The 26,947-nt window shown below is 48.4% G+C and overlaps 1 protein-coding gene across 1 annotated transcript; it reads left to right on the top strand.

Moving 5' to 3' along the window:
* Positions 1-1,196: 1,196 nt before the first annotated feature.
* Positions 1,197-25,932, top strand: STYXL2 (serine/threonine/tyrosine interacting like 2). Its single transcript, XM_058540153.1, has 5 exons — positions 1,197-1,306; positions 12,777-12,871; positions 15,954-16,185; positions 17,921-18,138; positions 22,937-25,932. The coding sequence occupies exons 1-5, from the start codon at positions 1,197-1,199 to the stop codon at positions 25,747-25,749; spliced, it is 3,468 nt and encodes a 1,155-aa protein (XP_058396136.1). The 3' UTR covers positions 25,750-25,932.
* Positions 25,933-26,947: the final 1,015 nt, after the last annotated feature.

Raw genomic sequence — 26,947 nt, 5'->3', positions numbered from 1 at the left:
CTGAGGTACAGTTTGTTTCATTCTTCTAGATCCTTGGCTTTAGACCATCTTCTGGAAGGACTTTGAATAGGCAGCCCCAAGCAAGAGGGTATGGAGAAAGAGCCTGAAGAAAACCTTCTCTTTAGGCCTCTCCTTCTCCAAAGCGTGAACTTCTCCTGGCTCTGCTGGTCAGTGTCGGTGGCCGGAGAATCAGCCAGGAGGGAAAGCGTTAAGTGGGGCCTGCTCTTGGGTCTGGGTCCTGAGCCTGCATTCCTTCCTCCCAGAGATCTGCCAGGCTGTGGGGCCAGAGGCTAAATTTAGACGGTAGCTAAGGTTTCCTGTTAACAGCTGTCCTGCCCCTCAGAGAAGAAGCACTGAAGACAGGAGAGAGGTTGGGCCCTCTCACTGGTCGGAGCTGCTGGCCATTCCATCTGGGCCCCTCAGCCCTTGGGTGACTGCCCCGTGGTGTGGAGATACAGGCAGATCAGCCACGGTGAGTGTGATCCTCCTTCATTTTGTCCTGTGAGCCCAGGACTCACAAGCAGAGGGGCAGCAGCTCTGCCCTGAGTGTCAGGGCCCAGCCATGTCTGGGACCAGCTCCGGGGGATTTCATGTTCCTTAATAGGCTGTGGGATGGCGCCAGAGCCAAAGGCGACGACTCCCGTGGCCTTGGTTAGAGACACTGAAGAAGGCCAGCTGCACCTCCCCCAGTAGAGACAAAAGGTTATGCACGCGTGCAGGTGGGGGGTGTGTGCGCTCGTGTGTGTGTGTGTGTGTGTGTGTGTGTGTGTGTGTGTGTGTGTGAGTGCGCATGCCCAGGAGTTTCAACAGAAAGATCTTTCTGGTCTGGGGAATTCACTATTTTTCAACTGCTTTAGCTATAGTTAAGGCAAACTTCTTGTTCCCCTCACTGCTTCCTTGCTGGCATCTGTGGAAGGAGCCAAGTTGTCTCTTCTTAAATATTGTGACTCCACAGTGGGCCGGTTACATGGCTAGGGTGTGTGTCTTGGTGTCCTGGTAACAGTGGCTGGGCCAAGTCTGACTAGGTTTTCCCCGTGGGTCCTTTCCCCACCAGGGTATTAGCATCTGGTAACCTTCCCATTCCTGGTTCCACTGAGGTGACATCACTGACATACCCCGTCCCCCAACAAAAGCTCCAGAACCAAATTCCCTAATCGCCTTTTTCATGCGCTACTTACAGAGGCTGACAGGCTGTCATGGCGACAGGTGGGGACCCAGAGGAGGAGCAGGTAGTCCCAAGTGAAGAGGATGAAGCCGACGTGCGGGCTGTGCAGGCCCGGTACCTCCGGAGTCCCTCCCCCAGCCAGTAAGTGAGCCCTTGCTGAACTTCACGTCCCTCCAGGCATGACGGGAGTGGGCTAGGGAGCGTGGGGAGAAGTGGGCCTGGGGAGCCTGCAGCCACCACCTTACATTCACTCGCTCAGCCATCATTATTGAATACTTTTGGTGTGTCATTCTTTCTGGAGGAGGCAAACGTGCACACAGACTGCATTGCAGTGTGGCGGAAGTGCTAGAATTAATATGCCCAGGGTCTAGTGTGTGGTGGGCCTGGTAGAGGAACAACTGGGTCAGAAGGGTCACAGGAGGCTTACCGGAGGAGATGATGCCGTGCCTGAGCCTGAAAGGGTGAACAGGAGTCTGACAGCTCTACCCGATTCACTAGGATTGAGGCTGGATATGGGATGGTAGACCGCAGACTGTAACTGAAGGCATCAGGAGAGGAAGAGGCCCATAACCAGGTGCCAGCACTGAGATAATTTTGATCTGTGAGCAACTGTGTCTTTCAAACTGTGATCTGTGCATGGCTGGGGGTAAGTGGCAGTGTGCCCAGGGGCAGATAAACATGATGCATCTTCCTGGAGAGTCCTCTTTATTTTATGACAAGTTATTTAAAACTTCCTTTTACATAAAATCATGGAGGATATATTATGATGTAGAATAAAAAATTTGCGTGAAATTTTAAGAAAAACCATGAGACATCAAAGAAAAGCTTACTTGCCTGCTAAAGCAATAGTGTGTGTGCCTATCCATTTTCTTCTGCCACAAATAATAGTAGGGGATCCGACTTCTAATCTTAGCTCTGTCACCAAATTTATGTGAAGAATCACTTTAATTTTTGAGCTGTGTCTCCTTATCTATAAAAGGGGAAGTAAAGACCCAACTAGAATATCTCAAGGTAACTTGACCTCCAACTATCTCTGATGCTGCTTGACTCCACTGTTCCTCGGGTCCCCTGGGGTCTTGCTGGCTCCTGCTTCTCAGGGCTGGAAAGGCTTCCCTACTGGAGTGAGCTGGAGCAACCGCAGGTGCTCATCTCTCAGGGGCCAGGGCACTTTGTCCAAATGGAGCTTAAAATTCAGCATTATTGGGGCCGGCCAGGTGGCATAGCAGTTAAGTGCGTGAGCTCCGCTGCGGTGGCCTGGGGTTCGGATCCCGGGCGTGCACCGATGCGCCGCTTGTGAAGCCATGCTGTGGCAGCGTCCCATATAAAGTAGAGGAAGATGGGCATGGATGTTAGCCCAGGGCCAATCTTCCCCAGCAAAAAGAAGAGGATTGGCAACGGAAGTTAGCTCAGCGCTAATCTTCCTCACACACACACACAAAATTCAGCATTATGTTCCCACTTAGAAAAACTGTCAGGATTGAGAGGTTTAAAATATATCCCTCCCCTCTCTCCACTCCCAGACAAGGCAGAGGTAGTTTTCTGTGTGGTTGGGATAGGTGATGATTTTGTATCGTAGTGAGGGTAATGTTAGCTGCTATAGCAAATGGACTTTTTTTCTCACTCAAATAAACTCCAAAACAGGTACTGGAGCAGTGATTCAGGAACCGAGGCTCCTTCTGACTTGCAGGTCCTCCATTTTAAGGCATTCCATCCTTAGCCCTTCCACCTGCCGGTCCCCCTCCTAGACAAAAACAGGCTCCGCCTGAAAGCCCTACTAACACATGGAATGGGCTGAGCTTCCTAAAAGCATGGTTCCACATCCAGAGCAAATTTTCTCTGGGTTCTCAGTGACTCCTGCTGAATCCTCTTGGTTTTGATGCCCTTCTTGGTTTGTGTATACTCCTTAGCAATTGGTTCTTCGACATCGATCCCAAATTAGCTAATCCTTTTCAGAAATTTTCAAGGAAGGCAAACACACGGTGACTCTTCATGGACTATCCCTTCCTACAATGGTCGTCATAAAATCTGAGGTATAAACCATTACAGCTGCCTTGGCTTTGAATTATCACCCAATCAACCCCCTGCATTACACAGAACCAGCCCAGATGAACGACTCGACGGTATCTTTAAAAATGAAAAGACAATCCACAGACTGAAAGAAAATTTGCAAATCACATATCTGATAAGGAACTTGTTTCCAGAATATATAAGAAAAAACTCTAAAAACCCAGTAAAAAGGGAACAAACAACCCAATTAAAAAATGAACAAAAGATTTGAACAGATACTTTACCAAAGAAGATATATGGATGGCAAATAAGCATATGAAAAGAGGCTCAAAATCCTTAGTCATTAGGGAAATGCAAATTAAAACCACAATAAGATACCATTAGATCCCTATTAGAATATCTAAAATTAAAAAGACTGACCATACCAAACGTTGGTGAGAATGTGGAGTACCTCGAACAATCCCATTGCTGGTGGGAACAGAAAATGGCACAATCATTTTATAAACCATTTGTCAGTTTCTTAAAAAGTTAAACATACACCTACCTAAACATACATCTATGCCTATATGATCAGTCATTCTACCTCTAGGTGTTTACCCAAGAGAAATGAAAGCCTATGTCCATATGAAGACTTGTACATGAATGTTCATAGCAGCTTTGTTTGTAATAGCCTAGAAACAACCCAAATGTCCATCAACAAGTGAATGGATACATACATTGCGGTATGTTTATACACTGGAATACTATTCAGCAGTAAAAAGGAATGAGCTCTTGATTCATACAACAACATGGATGAATCTTAAAATAATTATGCTTAATGAAAGCAGTCAGACAAAAAAGAGTACATACTATATAATTCAATTTCTATAAAATTCTAGAAAATCCAAATGAATTTCTACAGTGACAGAAAGCAGGTCAGTGGTTGCCTGGGGAGTATAGGGCAGGGAGGCGGTAGAGGGAGGGCTTAGAGAGGGGCCTGAGGAAACTTTGGGGGATGGTGGGTAAGTTCACAATCTTGATTGTGGTGATGGTTTCACAGGTCTCCATGTATGTCAAACCTTACCAATCTGTACATTTTAAATATATGTAGTTCGTATAACAATTGTACCTCAAATAAAGCAGTTATTTTTTTTTTAAGCTATGAAAAGAGAAATAAGCCCTCTTCAAGAGGCAGTATGGTCCTGTGGAAAGAACTTAAATGGTGCAGTTGAGGCCAAAGTCACGGTCAGGTCTGCTGTTCCACGTATTAGCCATGAGAGCCTGCATAAATTACCTAATCATAAAATTGGAATACCCGTTTTACCCAGTGGTAGAAATTAAGTAATATTATATATATACTCTTCCTTTTTCTTTCCAGAGAAAGATATATGACAACCAATTCCTTTCAGTAACTCGTAATGTCAAGAAACTTTTATTTAACCAGAGTTTTATTTAACCAGAGTCCTGCATACTCTAGTTAAAACACCATGTTTCTCTAATTCTGCCCTAATTCTGCAAATACTGTATTCTAAGCAACTGATCATCACCTATTGCTATTGGGTCGCCAGCCTGAACAGTCTTCCCCGTACTTAATAAATGCCTGAAATTCCATCCTTCTTGTCTTATCTCTTTGGCTAAAGGCTTGAGCCTTTTTAAAATTAAATTATGCCCTGGGTCAGCAAATACCCCACCAACGGACTCTCAGTCCTAGTTTCCTAAGGCTACTGTAACAAATTACCACAAACTAGGTGGCTTAAAAACAACACAAGTATATTCTCTCACAGTTTGGGAAGCCAGAAGTCCGAAATCAAGGTGTTGGCAGGGCCGCCCTCCTTCCGAAGGCTCTGGGGAAGACTCCTTCCTTGCCTCTTCCTAGCTCCTGGTGGCTCCAGGAGTTCCTGGGCTTGCAGCAGCGGAACTCCAACCTCTGCCTCCAACATGGTCTTCTCTTCTCTGTCTCTTCTCTGGGTGTCCTTTTTAAGGACATTTGCCATTGGATTTAGGGCCCACCCTAATCCAGGATGATCTCATCTCAAGATCCTTAACTTAGTTACATCTGCAAAGATCCTTTTCCAAATAAGATTGCATTTCTTATGTCTCACAGGTTCTAGGAGACATATCTTTTTGGGGGGCCACCATTCAACCTCCTATAGCGTTAGATCTAGCCCCTGGGAGACATAACCATACTCTTTCCTGTGGAACCAGGATAGGGCCTTGCAAAAGTCCACCCAGTGCTGCAAATAGCCACTGCCAATCAACTAGAGTTGTTCAGGGATGAAGTCTGCTTGAAGTCTGCTTTCTGTCCTGGCAGGGAGTCTTAACATTTCCAACTTCATCTGTAAATCTCATCCTAGGGTGAATTAAGAACCCAAGAGGGGCCGGCCCCGTGGCTTAGCAGTTCAGTGCGCGTGCTCCCCTACTGGCGGCCCGGGTTCCGATCCCCGGCGCGTACCGATGCACCTCTTCTCCGGCCATGCTGAGGCCGTGTCCCACATACAGCAACTAGAAGGATGTGCAGCTATGACATACAACTATCTACTGGGGCTTTGGGGGGGGGGAAAAAAAAGAACCCAAGAAAGGGGTGTAGACAGTGGATAGAAGTGTCCAGTCTTCATTTTTGCCTGACTTAGGCGCTGACCTCAAACACCTTAAATTCAAACCTAGCCACTGTGAGTCACTCTCTCTGGAGGAAAACCTGTGGCTAGAGATTCATCCATCTCCCAGCTAGGCAAATTTGCCTAGGTAATTCATGAGTTAACACTAAAATTTAAAACTCCCTGTCCAGTGGGGCAACTTGGCGTGGCCTTCACCCATATCCATAATCTCCTCCCAGTCACCCAGATGAGCACACTCTGCTTGTGATGCAAACCAACCTCAAGACGGGCCTTCCCTGCCCTTCCAAGGAGACTGTTACCCCCTCCCCAACGCCCTCCCATGCAGGTGACATGGAGCCCACCTCTGCTTTTTCTCTTCTTCCTTAGCTCTGACCAGTTTTCTCTTCCTTTCCAAATAAAGGATCAAACTTCTTTATCCTTCACTTGTTCTGATTTGAAGAATATTTTTATGTTTTCCTTTATGTCTTTCTAAATCAAAATCCTTTTCTTGCTTTGGCTTTTGGATCTGAATATTTCAAGCCTCTGCAGTGTTTTAGAACTCCTTGGTGATCTGGTCAGGCAGTCTCTTTTGGTGGCATTCTTCCACCCCACCTTCAGAGAAGTTCCGTAACGGCGTTCTGCCTGCCCTTCCTACAGAGAGGTCTGTGTGCCTGGTGGTGGTGGCACAGGAGAAGGGAGCATGGAGTGTCAGGTCTGTGTGCCTTTGGGAAATGGCTCCTCCTAGCTACATTTCTCTTTTATGTTTCTTTTCCTGTGAAGATTTTCTGCCTCGGCTCTTTCACGAAGCCTGCAGGAAGCAGCTTGCTAAAAATCAATTAGCTTTAGTTTACTGACTTCTCTCCTTCCTTGGAGCCTGAACTTTGCCTGTGTGGCCCCTTTCTCTGAAGAATGAACACTTAGAGGGAGCTCAGAAACCTGTATCTTTTTTGCAAAAGCCAAATCAAGACACTCCCTCCTGGGCCTCTGCTTCCAATTCATTTCCAAGGGACTCCTTGAAAGGAAGTGATCTGCTGTCAGGAGGTCTGGGTGGAAGGACCCAAATTTCACTCCATTCTGTGTCTTGACAACCTGACGATTTGTTTAAAGCGGTGGCTTTCAAACTTTGCTGAGTGTAATCCACAGTAGGACATACCATTGACATCTCAACTCAGAGTATATATAAGCATGTATAAATTAAAAAAAAAAAGGTTTCACAAAATTATACTTATCCTTGCAATGGATGATGGAATAGAATACTATTTTTCTTCCTTTCTTCCTTCTTTTCTTTTTCTTTTTTTTTCCCCCCAGATGCTGGGCACAACCCATTGAACTGATTTTATAATACACTAATGGGTCACAGTCTGCAATTTTGAAAAACACAGGTTTAAATAAAGCTGCAGCAGTCTCCTGCTCTTGGTCAGGAAGACCATCCAACTCCGCTTTATTGTTTCTTTCAATTCACACTCAAGGCTTTTTAGCTGCTTCTTCCTGATCCCATGATGAGGTGTGTGTCGATCCTGGATCCTCTCTTTCCCTGCCTGTCTTTATGAACAGCCAGCCCCCGCTGTTTTCCAGTCATTATGTGAGTGTTCTCTCACTCCATGTCAGGCGTGCAGCTGGAGGCACAGACGTGGTCATGAATCAAAACCAGTAGGGCTGCCATCTCTGACCTTGCAAATAGAAACAGGACCAGTTGTTCAGGTCTCGCCCTCCTTCCTCGCTGCTTTCTCGGCAATCCTGCTTCTCCGTGGAAAATGAGGGACCAGCTGCTCAATGCCTGAACGTCGTTCTCCGCTCAGTTCCTTTCAGTCCCAACCCCACGCCTGCTTTATTAGACTTAGTAAACTGCGTCTGTGGCAAAACAACTTTATGACTATTCGGTTTACGTCTCCTCTCATAGCAGTTGACTCATAAAAGCGCCTGTCATTTACATCCTACATTCGACACTGGATAATGTGGAGCTTAGCTTACTGTTGCTCACATTTTTGCATCAGCAGCCAAGAACAGACACACTGCGGGGCTGGGGAGGGAATCTGTTCTTAACCCTCCTCTTTTCTCAATCATTAAACCGCCAGCTCTCAGAAGTGTACCAGGTCGAGTCTTCAAACATGATTTCTCAGATTTGCTGACTCATTAGCCAAGTCCAACCTTGTGGTAACACCTACAAGAAGGGAGGATGTTTTCTCGGTCATTCCTATTTTCAAATTTTAATCTCAAATTTTCCCCTATCAAACCCATAGCCTCAGCGTTTAGGTATATTTAGGACAGATTCTCAGTTCCTGGTATTTGTCACTTAAAACCAAATCCACACAATCTGAAGTCAACGTTGTTTAGGGAAAGTGGCATGACGGAGGGCTCGCGGACAGACAGTACCAGGCCGGGATCCCAGCGACACCCCTGCTGAGTTTCTCTGCGGCCCTCTCTGCACACCTGACAGGTGAGGGCTCCTCCTGCGTCCCTTTTCAGCTTGCACCAGTTGCTCGGAATACTGATCACAGATGTAAGAAAGCCTCCTCAGAATGCCGAGCGCTGCAGGCCCACAGAGGAACAAAAAACTGACCTCGTGGGAGAAATGAGTGGCTGTGCCAGGAGGAAGCCCTTCTCGTCCCCAAAGTAGCACAAGACTTCTCAGCTAATTACCTTGTCAGGGTTTTGTTTTGATTTTTCCCCCCTAAAACCTCATTTTATATAATACTGACGCTTAATAAACAAAATGATTATTTTATTAATAATAGTATAAATAATGTTAATTACTAATAAATAAAAGAATAAAACTCCAATAATAAATATTATTGAAATGGAACTGGATCTCACATTTATATAAAATTTGAGGCTCTAACTCTAGTTTTATGAAATGTTGATGTTTTAAAACCAAGCCTGCCCTGAATCCTGGGCCCAGCTTGTCCACAGAGTCTGGCAGAGTGGCGGGGCTCACTCTCTCATATTGGCATCATTTTGTTGTTACTTCCCAAGCACAACACATTTGGGTCCATCGCTGATATTTGTTAGGTTGTGTATCACTATGAGGGGAAGAGTGCCTTAGCCTTTGCTCAAAATTCCCTTCTCTGCACTTGGAATAGCACTGTTCCCGTTATCTATCGCTTCTTAACAAATTACCTCAAAACATAATGACTTAAGACAATGATTTTCCTTTGCTCCCCTTTTGGCGGGTCAGGACTGGACAGGACTCCACTGGGCAGCCTGTCTGTGTTTCACGTGGTGTCCGCTGGGGTGGCCTGACAGGCTGGAGGATCCACCTCTAAGAGGCTCGTCCACATGGCTGGCTGCTGGCCGGGAGCTCAGCAGGGACAGTTGACCAATAGCCTTTCCAGCATGGTGGTCCTGGGGTAGTCAGACTTCTTGTATGGCAGCTCAGGGCTTCCAAAGAGAGAGAGCGACGAGAGCAGGAAGGGGAAGCTGCCCTTAGGACAGGCTCAGAGGCTGGCACAGTGCCACTTCTGCCATATTCTATTTTTTTTTTAATGTTATTTATTTATTTTTCCACCAAAGCCCCAGTAGATAGTTGTATGTCATAGCTGCACATCCTTCTAGTTGCTGTATGTGGGACACGGCCTCAGCATGGCCAGACAAGCGATGCGTCGGTGCGCACCCAGGATCCGAACCTGGGCCGCCAGCAGTGGAGCACGTGCACTTAACCGCTAAGCCACGGGGCCGGCCCTGCCATATTCTATTAGTCAGAGCATCACAGAGACCACCCAAATTCAAGGGGAGTGGACATAGGCCCTACCTCTCTTTGTGAGGAGTGTCACAGACTTGGGGTCACCTTTAACCCACCATAAGAAAAAATTGCTAATTGCCAACACAGGCCTCCAAGATTGTGTCCATCTTGGCCTCAGAAGGACAGAGAGTTAGCATTGACAGAACATGGCCATTTGCTTCTGGGTTTGCTACTGGTGTCCCAGTAAAATGATGAGCAAGTACCAAATATTTGATAAATACTTGTTGCTAATTGTTGTAACTGCTACGTTCCCTTAAATATGATAGTACTGAGGGCGAATTCAGTCAGTCAGTGAATCAGAAAGTATCGATTAAGCACTTACTCTGTGCCAGACTTTGTGGTAGGTGCTGAGGACACAACAGCCAGCCAGGTACCCAGCCACGGTCCCTGCCCTCATAGAGGACATGGTCTGGCACAGGAGACAGATGTGTATTAAATGATTTCATAAATAAACGTAAACTTGCATCTGACAGAAGTGCCATAGGGGAAAGGGGTATGGTGCGATAAGAGGTAGAGATCAGGGAAGACTTCCCTGAGGAAGTAATGACTCAACTAAGATCTGAAAGATGGGTGAAGAGCGGGAGGACTGAGCATCGAGGTATTGGAAATGGGCTTCTGCAAAGTTCCTGCGCAGAAGGAAACTGGGTGAGGATGGGAAGCCAAAAGAAGACCAGTGTATGGGAAAGGAGTGAGCCAGAAGGAACCCAGTGAACCTGAGGCTAGAGAGGAAGAAGGGGCCAGAGACTGCAGGGCCTTGGAGTCCATCGCGTTTGCTACCCAAGGTGGTATGTGGACACCTTGCCCAGTGCCTCGCATATTCCATCCATTCATCCAGCCATTCATTTGTTCATCCATCTACTCATCTGTCTACCTACCATCCAGTTGATTAGTCGTCAAACTCTGCGTGATCATTTTCCATGTGCTGGAGATACAGGGGTAAATAAGACTACCTAATCTGTACCTTTACAGAGCTTACCCCCACCCCCACCAGGTGTTCTAGTGTTTAATACCTCTCAGAAAGCGATGAGATCTCTAAAGACCTCTCTAGTTCTAACATCCAAGGATAAGGTCCCACAAACCTCACTCTGCATCCACCCCTACTGCCAGTCATGTTTACTTGAAATACGTCTTCTGGTCACAAAGAGCACTTAGTGCTGGAATGGGAATGACCCAACACAACTGCTCTCGGAAATCTCTCAGGAACTGCTGATGAGAATGCCACATTGTGCTGTCCCTTATGCTGCGCGGGCAGGTCTAGCCACATCCTGCCTAGAGTCACAGGCAACTCCTTTCTTCTGGCAAATATATGTCTTTCTTCACAGCGTTGCTGGCCTGAGCACACCATTCTCCCAAGGGTGGACTCTGATGTTGCAGATGTCTACTACAAGAGAATTGTTCTGCTAATCAATTCAATTCAACTAAACTTATCCTAGCTCAGGTTAGCTCCGTTGGACTCAGCTCAACTCCACCCAGCCCATTCATCCATCAATCCATGCTTTCAACAAGTATTTTAAAAGTACTTTTCTGTATCAAAGCCTATGTTGGGCCTGCGGATCCAGCTGGGGTTGCTCCCACCAGCTGACTCACCCCCGCTTTCCACTCTGAATGGTGTCAGTACATTGTGGTGGAGAGAAGTTTGGACTTAAAGCAGGATTGCCCTGTCTTTGCAACTCAGCCTTGCCACTTACTTACTGCCTTTTGTTAACCTCTCTGAGCTACAGTTTTCTCATATTAAAGCAGGAATAATAATACCTGCTTTGTGGGAGGTTTGTCAGGATTAATTTCATAGAAGGCACCCAAAAATGGTATCCATTCCCAACACAATGGATAAAAATAGACCAACGAACATAATTGGGAAATTTCTAAACACTAGGAACCAAGACAAATCCTATGGTTCGTAGGTCAATTGCAGGGATCAGGAAACACATTGATTCAGACTTTCAAAAGCAAAAAGACAATGGACAGAAGTTCTAGTTAAGATGGAAGATGCACCCTCGCCTGGACTCTCCCAGGGATTGCCCTTACAAAACCTGGACAGAGTGATACAGCAGCTCTTTGAGGACTCTGAAAACTAAATCGTAGCAAGCAAATTGAGAAAGAAGACCAGAACCCACAGTACCACCAAACCAGCAGCATGAGTATCATTTTTTCCTCTGGAATACCCAGCCTTGACTCAAGGCAGTGTAACAGTGATGGCAACAATAGCCTGAGGTGCCTGACAAATGGAATATTATTCAGCAATAAGAAGGAACAAATTATTGATTGATGCAATAGAACGGATGACTCTTAGATGCGTTTTGCTAAGTGAAGTAAGCCAGATCCAAAAGATTCCATTTATATAACAGTCTGGAAAAGGCCACACTATAGGCACAGAAAACAGATCAGTGGTTGCTAGGGGACAAGGTGCAGGGAGGGAATTTTTGTGATAAAAAATGGTATTCATAAAAGCCTCTCACTTTTTTTAAGCCCCTGGACCTAAAAGGAAGACTAAGCAAAAAAGACCCAAAGCTCACCCCAACCCCTAGAAAAGAGGAGAACCCACTAGGGAGGGGGACACCCACCACTACAGTGGCATCCTAACCCTTGTTTCTGCCCTTGATGCCCATGTTCCTCCAAGGTCTCTTTGGACACCTCTGCTGAATTCTTTCTGGAAAATCACCCTAACACTTACCTAAGTCACTTTATTGCATCCCTGGGCCCAGGCTGACCCTTGACTTCTTGTGTTCAGAATCAGGACAGTGCATGTGAGCACATCTTCACATTTCCCATGGTGCTGTCCAGTCCTTCATTCTTAGCCCACTCCCCTACAAGCAGGGAGAAGACGTGGGGTGCAGAGAGAATGAGGGCAGCCTACCTGGCCCACCAAGCCAGCAGAACCCAGTAGAGGCACAGTAAGAGACATCCCATAGTATTGATAACAGAGGAACAGGGACAAGAGAAAAAAATGAGCAGCAGGACATCCAAAGGTGGGAACCCAGTAGAGAAAGCGAAGCCACATCAAGGTGAGTTCCCCCAACCACAGACACACCCTCTTCCCTCCACAGCCTGGACCACCATGTCATTAACATCAACTCACATGGGGGCCAACTCTGGTCTGAGAACAGATGGACGACTGAGCCACAGGTACCCAGTGCTCTGCATTCTCAGGTTCCCTAAACTTAGGAAGGCAGTCCCTGTATCTCTCATTGTTTTTCACTTGTAGTTAATCAGATCCAGGTCTCTTGTCTAAAAAGAACACCTCCCATTCAGATGCTGCCCAGAGTCATCTCACAAGAATACCCTCTTCTCTCAGGTACTCACTGGTCTCAGACGCAGAAACAGAAAGCATTTTCATGGATCCCATTCACCTCTCCTCAGCCGTCGCAGCTAAACAGATCATCAATGAAGGTAATGCCATCAGAAGCTGGGTGGGAGCAGGGAGAGTCCACGGGTCATCTGGAGACCCTCGGAGGAGCCCATCGGGAGGAGTCAGTGTGCTTCTCAGGTGCTGCCCATCACAGTGAGAGGAGCAGATCCAAAGAAGGCAGTTCTGCCAACCCCTTTCATCAACTTCACGGGACAGGGTGGAAATTATTATGTACCAGTGTGATCAGTTCTCTAGAGTTGACAGCCGGGGAGGCAGCTCTGACCTGCCCCTAGGGCCTCCCATTCAGTTTTCAGCTAATCTCAGGGGACCTGGCGTGGCTTATGCTAGAGACACAGACCTGAGAGCCCAAGAAATGGCTAGGCGTATCCAGAGAGGTCTGTTTACAGGGATGTCTACATTTAGATCTGCATTTCTACAAGTGCTTAAAGATGGTTTTCAAACTGAAGTTTGTGTGGGGAGGAGGTGGGGAGAGGTGGGGTGGGGAGAGATGTTAATATTCACACAGTAAATTTTGGAGTGGAGAACGTATATTCCATGCAAGGATGCTCATCCTGATTGGATGGATTTTTTTCTAATCAATTTTGGGCAAATAATCCTTCACGAATTCTTTCCTCCCTTTTCTGCCCCCTTTGCCTTGGTGTCTCTCCCACTTCTGCTGGGGCGGGGTGGGAAAGGCCACACTGCTGACAGCACAGGGCCCAGTTGGCCTTTGGACTTAATTCAGCATCCACCGCTGGTGGCCATGATCCCTTCCCTGGCTTTTAGTCACAAGAACCATACGTGCTGCTCCTTCGTATAACCCCAGGTCTTTCTCACCTCATGAGGAGAGACAACAAGCAACAAGCTGTTGCTTGTTGATCTGAGCACCCCCGAAGGCCCCATCTTCTCAAAGAAGTCTCTAGTTTTTTGTTTTCTTTTACCACCGTACCCAGCGTCTCTGTCACCTTGCTCTAAGCCAGGCCAGGCTGTCTTCACCCCTGTCTAGTTCTCTCTAAATTGCTCCCAGCACCACCCTAGCTCTGGAAGTTCTTTTTCCCTCTTGTGTGGTTGGGAACTTCCTTTACCTTCCATCCTGCATCATCCTGCTCTGTGCTTCCCTCTCTGGACCACTCTCCAGGCTTTGGTTCTGGATAAGTAGGAACCTAGCTTCGGGAGCTGGGAGAAAACCATTTTCTGTCTTTGAAAGCTTCACTTTCAAGTCTATAAGATGCTGTGGACATTCAACATTGAACCCTAAAGCTGAGCAAAGCCTTCTTTATTCTAGGTCTTCTCTACCCTCTCCTCCTCTGGGGCATTAAGCCTAAGTTTCATTAGTCTTAGTGGCCGAAGGGTGGTGGGGGAAGAAAAAACAATATATTACAGAGAAAGAACCATCAGGTGATATTTCTAAACAATGCCCTGCTCACTGGAGATCAGAAGGGTAAAAATGTATGTTGACGAGTCCTCCATTTTCACAAAAGTCTGCATATGCTGTGAGCGAGTGCAGAGGAGACGTGTGTGGGCGTCACTTTCTTCTGAAGAAACCTCAGGTGGTAGAAATAAGTGGGATAAATTGATGCAGGGGGAGGGTGGAATCGAAAAAGCCTGAGGTGTGAAGCAGAGACCTAGAGAAAGGAGGAGTTGCAGTGGGAATGAGGGGCTGGGATATTTGTTTTAAACTGGAAAGGGTTGAGAAATCGAAACAACAGTCTGTTATGTAAATAGCTGAGGAAAACAATGCTGTGTATTTCAGTGAGGTGTTGGGAGTTTTATTTTTCACGTGTAGCAAAGGAAACATATGGGAGGAGAGGGGATTTTACATTTGCTGTGTAAACCCCCAGGAGAGCGGGGAGCAAACTGAGTGGTGGAGAAAATAGGAACGCTTCATCTATTTTTAAACAGAACAGAGCTCTGGGGTTGCAGAGGCTTTCTCTTTCTGCTTTTGAAACAGAGATCAGAGAACATTTAGAGCAGAGACCTGACGCAGGAATGTGGGTGCCCATCAGGTGGTTTAGAGGGCGGAAGAGAGGAGCTTTAGGGAAACGGAGTCCTCCGCCCCGGAGAACCCAGGACTCCCAGGACCCGCAGGCCTGGAGCAGGCAAGCCTGGCCCTCAGACACCTGTCCGAGTTTCTTCCAGGAAGGCAGAGTCTATTCGCCAAATGTGGCCGTGCTCCTCACCCAGCAGGGACAGAGGCGGTGCCGACAAGAGGTTAGGGCTGACACAGAGGGCACTCCTTCCCTAACCTCACTTCTTTTTTCTCTCTGTCTATTCAGTGTTTTTGGCTGCTACATGGGAGGAAAGGTTTTGCCCTCCACTGTTCTTGTCTCCCTTCTTAGAGAAAGGAAACATCTTACTTTCCCCCCCAAATTTTGATACATTGGAGCAAATATATTAGGGGCAGGAGATAAAGGGTCACTTGAGACCTGGGTGAATGGAATCTGAATTCATCTGGACTAGGAGTTGTTGGGCCTGTTGTCACAAAGGCCCTGAGTCCTGTGCTGAGCCTGGCACCGGAGCTCATGGCAGACCTTTGCCGCCTGTCAGAGAGCTGGGAGGCTGAGAACCACAGGCCCTACGCTCCAGGGGGAGCAAGCAGACAATAGATGAAGTAATGAATAAATGTGTGTTAAAACATGATTTTGCGTAAATGACGGCTGGAACTTTTCCTTTCCCTGGGCTTATTTGCATTCCATATGTAAAGGAGGCAAGCTAATAACAGGGTGCACTATGTAACGCTAGAATGCAATTTATTCATTTGGTGAAAGCTCCTGAGCATCCACTTTGTCCCGTCGCTGTGGGGGTTACAGGGCTTATACCAGGTACACACGCAAGGGCCTCAGTCTAAGAAATTATCAGCCAGCTTTAGAGAAATATGGGAGGTAAGGGAAACTGGTGTTGCTTCCCCCACACGTCTACACCGTACTGCTGCTGATCCAGACCACAAGGGTCCAGGCCCATGCAGGGCTCCTGGGCCCTCACAAAGTCCTTCCTGGCAGACCCTGCTGGCGTTTCACGCCCAGAGTCCTGGCGGCAAACTGGCCAAGAGTGGGTTCTCCCAGGGAGCAGGGAAGGCCGTGGGGTTCCTAACTCTTGGATGAGAATGCTGCCTGTCCCCTCTAGAACTCAAGCCTCGGGGGATCAGAGCCGAGGCAGAGTGTCCAGGCATGCTGGAGTCTGCCGAGCAGCTGCTGGTGGAGGACCTGTACAACCGCGTCAGGGAGAAGATGGATGACACCAGCCTGTACAATACCCCCTGCGTCCTGGACCTACAGCGGGCCTTGGTCCAAGACCGCCAAGAGACCCCCTGGAACGAGGTGGATGAGGTCTGGCCCAACGTCTTCATAGCAGAGAAGTGAGTCTGACTGCTGGTGTCATGACCCTTTATCCTACCCCTCTGGATAGTGCCTGAGAGAGATGAAACTCCCCCAACTTTCACTAAAGGCCCCAATAGCTCCATCCAGCAAACTGAAGCTAGTTGGTTGGCTAGTCACCCAGCCCTCGCCTTGGAGAATGGTCCCCCTCGCCCACCTGCACACAGAGATCCTCAGGCAAAATGCTGGCACGGTTGCTCATCCTCCGCCATCCTGCCAGGCTCGTGTCATAGCCTTGCCCTCCAGGTGTCTGCTCTGGGCCTCCTTTCTTGCCGCAGAGCCGTGCCAACACACACCCCACCATCATCCCATGACTTCCGTTAACAACCATATAATGGAACATTCGGAGCCATTGACAATATTGATTTTTATACGTTTACCAACTTACGAAAATGTTCACAATATAGTAAGAGGATAAATAGGTTACAAAACAATCTATATACAGTATGATGCTGAGTAATATATAGCTGTGCGTGTGGGTGCGTTTGCATAGATAACAAATTAGAAACAAATATGATCAAATGTTAACTACTCCCTAGGAGGTGGTCCTACAAGTGATTTTTATTCTCTTCTTTAGGTTTCTTTAGAATTGTACAGATTTCCTAGAGTAAACATTTATTGCTTTTATAATCAGAAAAAATGTTATTTTTTAAAAGTTTATCAATGGTTTCCAGAACAAAACCAAAAACAACTCACATCCTTTTCCTTTCCTTCAGGGTCTTGCCAGTGCGTAATTGGTACCAATAGGTTCGTTTGTGAAACTAATTTTTACAGATCCATTGACTAATTAATAAGATAGTCTCCCAGGGTAATTACTTATATATCCAGACACAAAGGAGGGAATCGGGGCCCCAGGGCAGGCAGTAGGGAAATAGCTCTGGACACTGGGTCTTGTGCTCCACTGTGGAGGAATCAAGTGCCCAGAACCTGATTCCCAGAGCTGGGCACCAAGTCCTAAGTAACCTCTAATTAGCTCTGTTGACCCAGAAGCATTCACATCGTGGGCACCAGGGACCCCAGGCGTCTCCACATGTCCCCAGCTAAAGGCCTCGCTACTTCTTGAGCAACCTTGTTCTCAGGGTCTCGTCAAACTAAACTCCACTTGTTCAGCAGCAGAAAAAAAGAGCTCTGAACTAGAAACCAAAAATACCAGTTCTTGTTCAGAATCTTTTTCTCCTTTCAGTCTTGGGAAGTCATAAAAGCTCTCTGATTCATTTTTATAATCTTCAAATGGGAATAACAATAGTTGCCCTGTCTACCTCTTAAGTTTATTATCAGGATAAAATAAAATAATGCATGTGAAAGGACTTCGAAAAATATAGCATGCCATATCAATATGAAGCACACCTAATTTTATTATTATTTTTGTCTGCCACTTTTGGGTCTTGATGAATGTCCATTCCCAAGGCATGGGATTTTAAACTAGAGATCTCTAGACCCTTCAAATGTTTTCTTACACATCAGTCTTGTTCTCCTCTTCATCCCGCCCTACCCCGCCCAGCTCCCTGTCTCTTCTCTCTCCTGCTGGGGCCGAGTCACTGGCCTCTTTTTATCACCGTAATTGCAGTGAGTCCCAGACACCTGGGGAAGCAGAGAGGGCGGGCACTTGCCCAGCTGTGGCCCTCCTGACCCAGCCGAGACAGGCTCCCCATTCTCAGTGGTAGTCTCAGTCCAGCTCTGACTCTGGCAAAAATGTCCCTGCCTCTTTCTCCCCAGGACTGTGGCTGTGAACAAGGGGAGGCTGAAGAGGCTGGGAATTACCCACATCCTGAATGCTGCTCATGGCACTGGTGTCTACACTGGGCCTGAATTCTATGCTGGCATGGAGATCCAGTACCTGGGTGTTGAGGTGGATGACTTCCCCGAGGTGGACATCTCCCAGCATTTCCGGAAGGCTGCCGAGTTCCTCGATGAAGCCCTGCTGACCTACAGAGGTGAGGGGGTCTGCCTGCTCCAGGCTGGTGGAATTCCATGGGGGGGAAGCGACCTGGGGAATGTTCTGAAAACCTCTTGATTATCTGCCGTGTCTGGAGGTTATTTGTCTTCAGAAGGTTGTCATCTCATTCTAAGAGGAGGGGAAAGGAAAGGACAATCATTCATCCAATAAGCAATTATTGAGGGCCCGAAACCTGCCAGGGGCTGTTCTAGGCACTGTGGTGAAAGATACAGACAAAGCTTCTAGCCTTTGCCTCTTACATTGTAGTGAAGGCAGAAAAAAAGTCAAATTCTGATAAGTGTGAGGCAGAGGTGGTACCTGGGATGATGTGTTAGAATGATGGTGAGCTCCTTGGAGAGGGTGGGTGAGAAGGACTCTCTGAGAAGGGGACATTTAAGCTGAGTGACAAGAAGAACTAGCCACGAAAAAGTTGGAAGAAGAGCATTCCCGGCCAAGGGAAGTGCTGGTGCAAAGATCCTAAGGTGGAATCATCTCGGTGTGCCCAGGAATCCCAAGGCGAGTGTGGGTTAGCACGGCAGACGAGGGTTAGAGGCAGGACCCCAACATGCAGGAAGCTGAAGGCCAAGGTAAGGGAGCTGAAGGCACCTTGATCTGATCTACGTTTTAGAAAACTCTCTCCCTGGGCTTTGGAGACTAAACGGGTGGGGAGGTGAGACTGGGATGAGGAGAGCAGCACTGAGGCTGTGGCTGCAGTCCAGGTGAGAGATGAGGGGAGGCTCCTCCACGGAGCTGATGGGGCATCCAGTGAGGAGGGGCTGAGCCCATGCAGTGGGGGTGGTGGGTGTTCAGGACCCTGGGCTTGAGGCGGGGATTTGCTGTGCTCTCCAGGGTATACCTGGGACCTCAGGCCTTTCCTTGGTCCCAGGGAGCTTCAGTTTCCTTACATACAGAACAAAGATAAAGAGATCTAATCTTCCTAAAATCACTGTAAGGATTAAAATTTTAAAAACGCAATAAGGGCTTACTTAGCACAGCACTCAGCAAATAATAAGTGTTTAAAAAGTTATAGCCATTACTATAATAAACAATATTGTTAATGATTGCGGGGAAGGACGCTGCCTGTCATCACCAGTGGCAGCTGGTGATAACAATGGCCAGTGGCCAGTGGCCATGAAGAGTGACTTCTAATGGAAAAGCCATCTATCTATCTATCGATCTACCGAGGGAATATTTTTATATGTATAAATTTTTATTAAAATATAATTTATGAATTTATAAATTTCATGTATATGTATAAATTACCTATATATATGAAATAGTTTTCTCCCCTTTTCAAGGCTTAAAAACAAACAAACCCTACTTTTAAATGTATTCTTCTGACCATGTGGCCTCACGTGTGTCTGCTAGACGTCCGCGGGAGAGGGGTCTTGGGCTGCTCCTCCTGGGCGGTGCGGACGGCGCGGGCTGCGCGGTGGAGCCGCGCGTGGACTCGGCCACAGGCCGGCGGCCCCACGCCGCCGAGGGCGGAGAGACCGATCGCAGAGCCGAAACGCATCCCCAGGGCGGAGAGAGAGCAGAGGCCGCGGCGGGAGACGCTGCCCGAGGCTGGAGGGAGGAGGCGCGCCGAGCAGGGAAGTTTCCTGGCGGGTTGAGGAAGGCGGCAGCATTGCCTCCCGGACGCCGGCTCGGGCTGGGGCCGCGGGCCGGCAGCGGTGCAGCAGGGCCTGCGGGCGAGTGCATCAGCTTCGCCCTCGCAGACCGCTGGTCGGACGAGTGGAGGCTCCAGCACCCGCAGCGGCCGTGCGCTCCGCAGGCCATCTGCTGTCCCCTTGCTGCCATCAGCCTCACCCTCCCTTTTCTCCGCAGAGAGCGGTCACCATCCCTAGAATTACCCCCGGAGCCTGAGTTTCTGATTTCTGCACTCCAGCGTGCTTGGGAGTCAGTTCTTAACTAGGAGGAAGGCGAAACTAACACCTGGAGCTTTACCTAATTATCACAATGACCTCATGAGAGAAGGTTCTTTACGTTTTACAAATTGGGAAACTGAGACCCATGGAAGGTTCAGTGACTTTGCCACGGTGTAATAGTCAAGGTGCTCTTGGTTGCTAGTTAGTAGACACCGTCTCAAACTACCTAACAATCATCAAAGGCGTTAATTATAACAATAGAAGAAGAAATCTAAAGACAGGAATGTGCCCCCAGGACGATCTGGAACAAGGACTGGCCAACCTCAGGACTCCTGGTTTCCGTCTTCTCTTTCTCCTTCTGCCTCAGATAGCACGGCCCTCCACAGGCCTAGCCTAACGGGCTAACTTCCTGCCTCAGTCCCATTTCCAAATTCCCTAGAGAAAGAATTTGTTTGGCAGACTCTAGTCCTTTGTCTACATTGAATTCTATCCATGGTGGCAATGGAGTGGCTTCTGGGCAAGTACTTCTTGTTTTCCTGCGGTGTGGAGAGGGGGAAATTCTGAGAAAAAGGAGAATTATGAATTGGGAGGATACAACACAAATACCTGCCATTTAAAGGCATCTTGAGAACGTAGACAGAACTTGAACCCTCTCTGACTCAAGCCCAATGCTCTCTCCACTAGCTGTACCCTTCAAATTTTTTAAACAGAGGGACTACATCTAGATGGACTTCCCCTCACATCAACCCTGCTACGAATAAAAATAGTGACTGCAGATTAGAAAAAGACCACCTTCCTCAAGCCATTTTACTGCTGGAAATTTTTCATCATCAAATCTATTTCGACTTTGATGTGAAAGGCGCCCGCCGGAGTTGTGCAGAACACAATCTATACGACATTAGGGTTGCCTTGTGCCTAACAGAGAAGATAGAAAATCCTGCCGCCCAGAGTCTGACCCACCCGGCCTCTCCCTTGTCCCTCAGGCTGCCCCTGAGGCTCCTTGGAATCCCAGGGTGCAAGGAACACAGCATAGGAAAGCCTGGCACCCCGCCTGTCTCTGCCAGACGAAGTCTGAGGAGCAGCTGATGCCCGTATGAGGAAGCCGGGCTGCTTGTGTCCTGAAGGGAGCTGGTCTGGTAACTCCACCTCCAAAGGAAGGGAGTGAGACTTTGGTAATAATTTACAGCAGTAGATCGTGGCCTGGTCAGTCTGTTAAGGGGAGGGCCTTGGCGAGGCACAGCTGGGCGCTGAGCTGGCGGTGGGAGGAGATAAGACAGTGAATCTGCAGATGCTCCTTGAGCGGCTTCGATTCTGCTCGCTGACCTCCCTCTAGTGACTGCTGGCCCTTGGCAATAATGCCTTTCAGCATTACTGGGCCTCAGGTTCCCTCAAGTCTTGTCTTGGTCTCTGACGTCCTGTGTGACAATGATGTGGTCTTAACTGGTGCAAAGATATACTAATAAAAGTCACCCTCATCCCATATTGTTAGATAGAACTCAACCGGTTTGACAAACATCCCCAAAGACTGTTGGCAAATAGACTGGTGACAGCCTGGAGGGAGGTCTGCAGTGGTCCCAGGCTGCATTTCATACAGCCATTAGGATGAAGGCATAGAGGGCACATTTGCCGCGTTTATGAAGGATGCAAAACAGAGGAGGAGGCCAGGGGATAACTAATCTATTGAATGGCAGAGTTGAGACTTGCAAAAGTTTCTGTTAGGCTATAACAACAGGTTATATCTACCAAAAACATTAATGGGAATTTGTAAAGTTATCCTTATGTTGAAAAAATGTTACAAGATAAGAGACACGTGACTTACTAGGAGTTTTTAAAAAAGCTTTATAGGTTTCAGTTGATATAAAAGATAATTTGAGTTCACTGTGTGACATATCCACCTGTACCGCAAGCTTAGATGGCATCAATGAAGGCTCAGTGCCCAGAATGGGGTGGTGAGGGGCTCACGCTGCTCTGGGTGGGTCAGTCCGAACCTGAAATAGCTTGCTCCATCCTGACACAAACTCCTAGGAGAAAAACTGGCAAATTAAAGTTTGACCTGGAAGAGAGTGGCTAGTATAGTAATGGAACATGAAAAGATGTTCGAACAATGATGGAAAGACCCAGCATATCCAGGAAAGAAAAAAAAATTAGCAAAGAATGTGAGAGTTATCTTCTTAAAGATTTTTGTATAAAAGACCTGGTTCGTACAGATGTGTTCCTTGTTGACCCTAGAATGTCAGAGTAGAAACACTGGATGCCTGTTACAAAAAGTTATTCCTTACCCTAACGTGTGAAAAAATTTTCAAAACATTAGAGCGATCTAAATACGGAGTGAGGGTGAGTGTGTGTGTGTGTGTGTGTGAGAGAGAGAGAGAGAGAGAGAAAGAGAGATGCTGAGCTGTCTGTCACTGGAAGCATCCAGCAGAGGCTGAATGATGGGTGATCCAGAATCAAGGATGTTGTTGGAAAGGGAATTCTCAAGTTTCTGCTGTGACTTGTGGGGCTTTCCAACACTGAGATTCGACATCTCTGTGAATCATCAATCTTAGCCTCATTTCTTTTCTTCTTTCTTCCCTCTTCCCCCATTCTTTGATTTCTCCTCTCTCTGATGCTCAGTTTGGCAGGGAGAAAGTAGAAATGCATGCCAGTGTTTCAAAAGTGGGGCCAGTGGTTATCTCTTTTTCTCCCCACCCGCTCCCTGCCCAGGTTCAGACAATGTAGAAAATGTTTCCACAAGCACAGGGCAGCCTCACTGCTCTGTCTGACATCTGTGACGTGGGGACAATGATGCTCATCCCTCACGGGACTTGAGCATGGATGAATACCAAAGGCAATGTAAACATGAGATCCAGCACATCAAAACAGTACTTTTAAAAAAAGTACAAGGAAGTCACTGTAGTTACCTCGTTATCTCTTGTGTTTTCTTTTCAGGGAGAGTCCTGGTCAGTAGCGAAATGGGCATCAGCCGGTCGGCAGTGCTGGTGGTGGCCTACCTGATGATCTTCCACGACATGGCCATCCTGGAGGCCTTGATGACTGTGCGCAAGAAGCGGGCCATCCACCCCAACGACGGCTTCCTGAAGCAGCTCCGGGAGCTCAACGAGAAGTTGATGGAAGAGAGAGAAGAGGACTGTGGCCAGGAGGGTGGTGCAGATGAGGGTGAGGATGTGGGGAGCACTGTTGGGGCCAGAGTGCATGCCCTCACAGTGGAGGAGGAGGATGACACCACCAGCCACCTGAGTGGCTCCTCCTTGGGGAAGGCCAGCCGGGCCTCTAAGCCTCTCACCCTCATTGATGAAGATGAGGAGGAGAAACTATATGAGGAGTGGAAGAAGAGGCAGGGCCTCCCCACAGGCAAGGTCCCCCAGGGTGACGACGGCAGGTGCTCAGCCTCCTCTGGCCAGGGCAGGGAGGAGCCCGAGGATGAAGACGTGGAGAGGATCATTCGGGAGTGGCAGAGCCGAAATGAGAGGTACGAGGCAGAAGGGCACCGGAGCTGGAGTAGGGAGGAGGACGAGGAGGAGGGGGGCAATGCTGGCTCCTTTGTGGGGAGAAGACGGAGGCACACCCTGAGCGAGAGCAGCACCTCAGAGAGTGTAACCAGCCATGACATACGTGTCCTGAAGCAGCAGTTGGAGATGAGCAGCCAGAACCGAGGTGGGAGACGCCGCTCCGACTCTGTGTCCACGGAGAGCACCTGGGACATGTGGAACCAGAGGCTGCTGGAGATTGAGAAGGAAGCTTCGCGGAGATATCACTCCAGGAACAAGAGGGAGGAGGTGGACACAAGCTCAGAGGCGGGGAGCAGGGTGCGAGAGGATGACGAGGAGAGTGTGTCCTCTGAGGCCAGCTCCTTCTATAACTTCTGCAGCAGGAACAAGGACAAACTCACTGCCCTAGAAAGATGGAAGATCAAGAGAATCCAATTTGGATTTCACAAGAAAGACTTGGAGACAGGAGACAGCAGCAGTGAGCAAGGTGCAGAGGAGGCAGAAGGGGAGAAGAAGAGCCTCTCTGATGTCAACCTTTCGGCCTACCAGGCCTGGAAGCTGAAACACCAGAAGAAGGTGGGCAGCGAGAACAAGGAGGAGGTGGTGGAGCTCAGCAAGGGAGAGGACATGGCCTCAGCCAAGAAGAGGCAACGAAGGCTGGAGCTGCTGGAGAGAAGCAAGCAGACGCTGGAGGAGAGCCAGTCCATGGGAAGCTGGGAGGCGGACAGCTCAGCTGCCAGCAGGAGCATCCCCCTGTCTGCGTTCTGGTCTGCAGCCCCCTCAGTCAGTGCTGATGGGGACACAGCATCAGTACTCAGCGCCCAGAGCCACAGCTCCCACCCATCTCAGGCTGTAAGCAACATGGGGGGATGCTTGGCTTCCAACCCCACGCCACTGCCTAACCTGCCAGTGGGGCCTGGAAACACCATTTCCATTGCCAGTATCCAGAACTGGATTGCTAATGTAGTCAGCGAAACTCTCACCCAGAAGCAAAATGAAATGCTGTTGTCGTCCCGCTCACCATCCATTGCAAGCATGAGGGTGGCACCAGCAGCTAGCTGCCTGGGGGATGACCAAGTCTCCATGCTCAGTGGACAGAGTGGCTCCTCCCTGGGCGGCTGCCTGCTGCCTCAAAGCCAGCCGAGACCCAGCTCTGACACGCCCTCTGTGCTGTCCTCCCACACTATGCTGAGCTCGAGGGCCGAAGGTACTGGGAGCAAAGTAAAGGGGACCAGCAAGCCTATCTATAGCCTCTTTGCTGACAATATTGACCTAAAGGAACTTGGCCGGAAGGAGAGGGAGATGCAGATGGAGTTGAGGGAGAAGATGTCTGAGTACAAAATGGAGAAGCTGGCCTCTGACAACAAACGCAGCTCCCTTTTCAAGAAGAAGAAGGTCAAGGAAGATGAGGATGATGATGTGGGTGATAGGGATGAGGACACTGACAGTGCCATAGGGAGCTTCCGCTATTCTTCCCGCAGTAATTCCCAAAAACCTGAAGCGGACACCTCCTCCTCCCTGGCCGTCTCTGATGGCTATGGAAGTGGCAGCAGAGCTGGCAAGGAGATGGATAGCAGTATTAATAAGTGGCTCAGTGGGCTCAGGACAGAGGAAAAATCTCCTCCCCAAAGCGACTGGTCTGGAAGCTCCAGGGGGAAGTACACTAGATCTTCCCTGCTCCGGGAGACAGAGTCTAAATCCTCCAGTTACAAGTTCTCCAAATCCCAGTCAGAGGAACAGGACACCGCCTCCTACCATGAGGCCAATGGCGGCTCTGTCAGAAGCACGTCACGGTTCTCTTCTTCCTCCACCAGGGAGGGCAAAGAGATGCACAAGTTCTCCAGGTCGATGTTCAGTGAAACCTCAAGCTCCCGCGAGGAAAGCCCAGAGCCCTACTTCTTCCGCCGGACCCCTGAGCCCTCCGAAGGGGGAGAGTCCCCGGAACCACGACGTCCAAACTGGGCCAGGCCCAGGGACTGGGAAGACGTGGAAGAGTCATCCAGGTCAGACTTTGCTGAATTTGGAGCCAAGAGGAAATTCACCCAGAGCTTCACGAGGTCTGAAGAGGAGGGAGAGAAAGAGAGGACAGAAAACAGAGAAGAAGGGAGGTTTGCTTCAGGGCGGCGGTCCCAGTATCGGAGAAGCACTGACAGAGAGGAAGAGGAAGAAATGGATGATGAAGCCATCATTGCTGCCTGGAGGCGCCGGCAGGAAGAAACCAGGACTAAGCTGCAGAGGAGGAGGGAGGATTAAGCTGGGCCAGGTGGGCCTGGGAGAGACTGAGAACACAGGAAGAAGCCATACAGCTTAGCACAGGGCTCAGGGCACACATTGCCACCGCCCATCGAGGACAGGGACGTGGAGAGAATCATCCAGAGGGGCAGAGCCGAAATGAGAGGTAGCAGGTAGCAGGGCACTGGAAGTAGGGTAAGGAGGAGGCGGAGGAGGAGAGCCGTCAATGTGAGGTCCGGATGCTGAGCCGGCTGACACCACTTTCTGTGGCCCGATGTCCTCTACGCTCTGGTGCTTCACTTATGTATTTGATAGTGTTCGTCACAGACTGGAGAGGTGAGCTTGCAAAGGCATAGCTTGTCCAAGACTCCAGCTTACCTCCAGGAAGGCTGGGAACGCAGGATATTGTTCTGCTTGTAGAGGTTTCATAATGAGACCCGGGAAATCTATCCTGTGGCAAGTCTCACCTCTCCTGGCAATGCTGAGTTCTGGTTGTTTCTTTTTAATGTTTTGGAACTGCATTAAATTGGTATGTTGTCAAATATTTCTTCTTCATTCTGGTCACTTTTAGCTCTTTGGATATTAGGGGAAACCCACTTTTAAAAACACAGATGGAAAAATAAATAAATAAAAACGCAGAGGGCTTATCATGAGCCAGCCTCACCTTGTTCCACAAGAGCTGTGCCTCCAGACAATACCACTATCATCTCAGTATAAAAACTAACAGTAGTGTATTTCATCTATGACACAGTGCCGTGGAAAGACACTAGGAAGACCTTGAGAGTAACAGAGGGAACTAGAGAAAGAGAGAACCGAGTTCATTGTGGTAAGATGTGGATAGAGAGAGGGTCCCTCTGGGATGGCAGAAAAACAAAAGCAAACCATGGGAGAGAGAAGAAAAGAAGCCCAATACAAGGAGACGGAAATGTAGTTTATGAGCTCTTGTGGTCACTCTTGCTTTTCCTTCCTTGGAGGGTCATTGGACTGCTGTGGGCAGTCACTTGATCCTTGCCTGCACTCTGGATGGGCTAGGTGGGTGAGAATTCTTTAGCTTTTGTTCCCAAGAGTTTCTGCCCCTCCAACACACAAGTTGGGTTGCTGAAGCAAGCAGACATATTTTGAGCACCTTACAACAAGCACTGGTGGCCCGGTTTCTACAACTCCTTTTGAGATGCAGCACCTTACAGGATTCCAAAAGAGGCATGTGCCACACAGGGGT

This window comes from Diceros bicornis, chromosome 4 (assembly GCF_020826845.1).
Source record: "Diceros bicornis minor isolate mBicDic1 chromosome 4, mDicBic1.mat.cur, whole genome shotgun sequence".
NCBI classification, from domain to species: Eukaryota; Metazoa; Chordata; class Mammalia; order Perissodactyla; family Rhinocerotidae; genus Diceros; species Diceros bicornis.
Note: the sequence above shows the minus strand (reverse complement) of the source record. Positions and strands in the feature narration are given on the sequence as shown.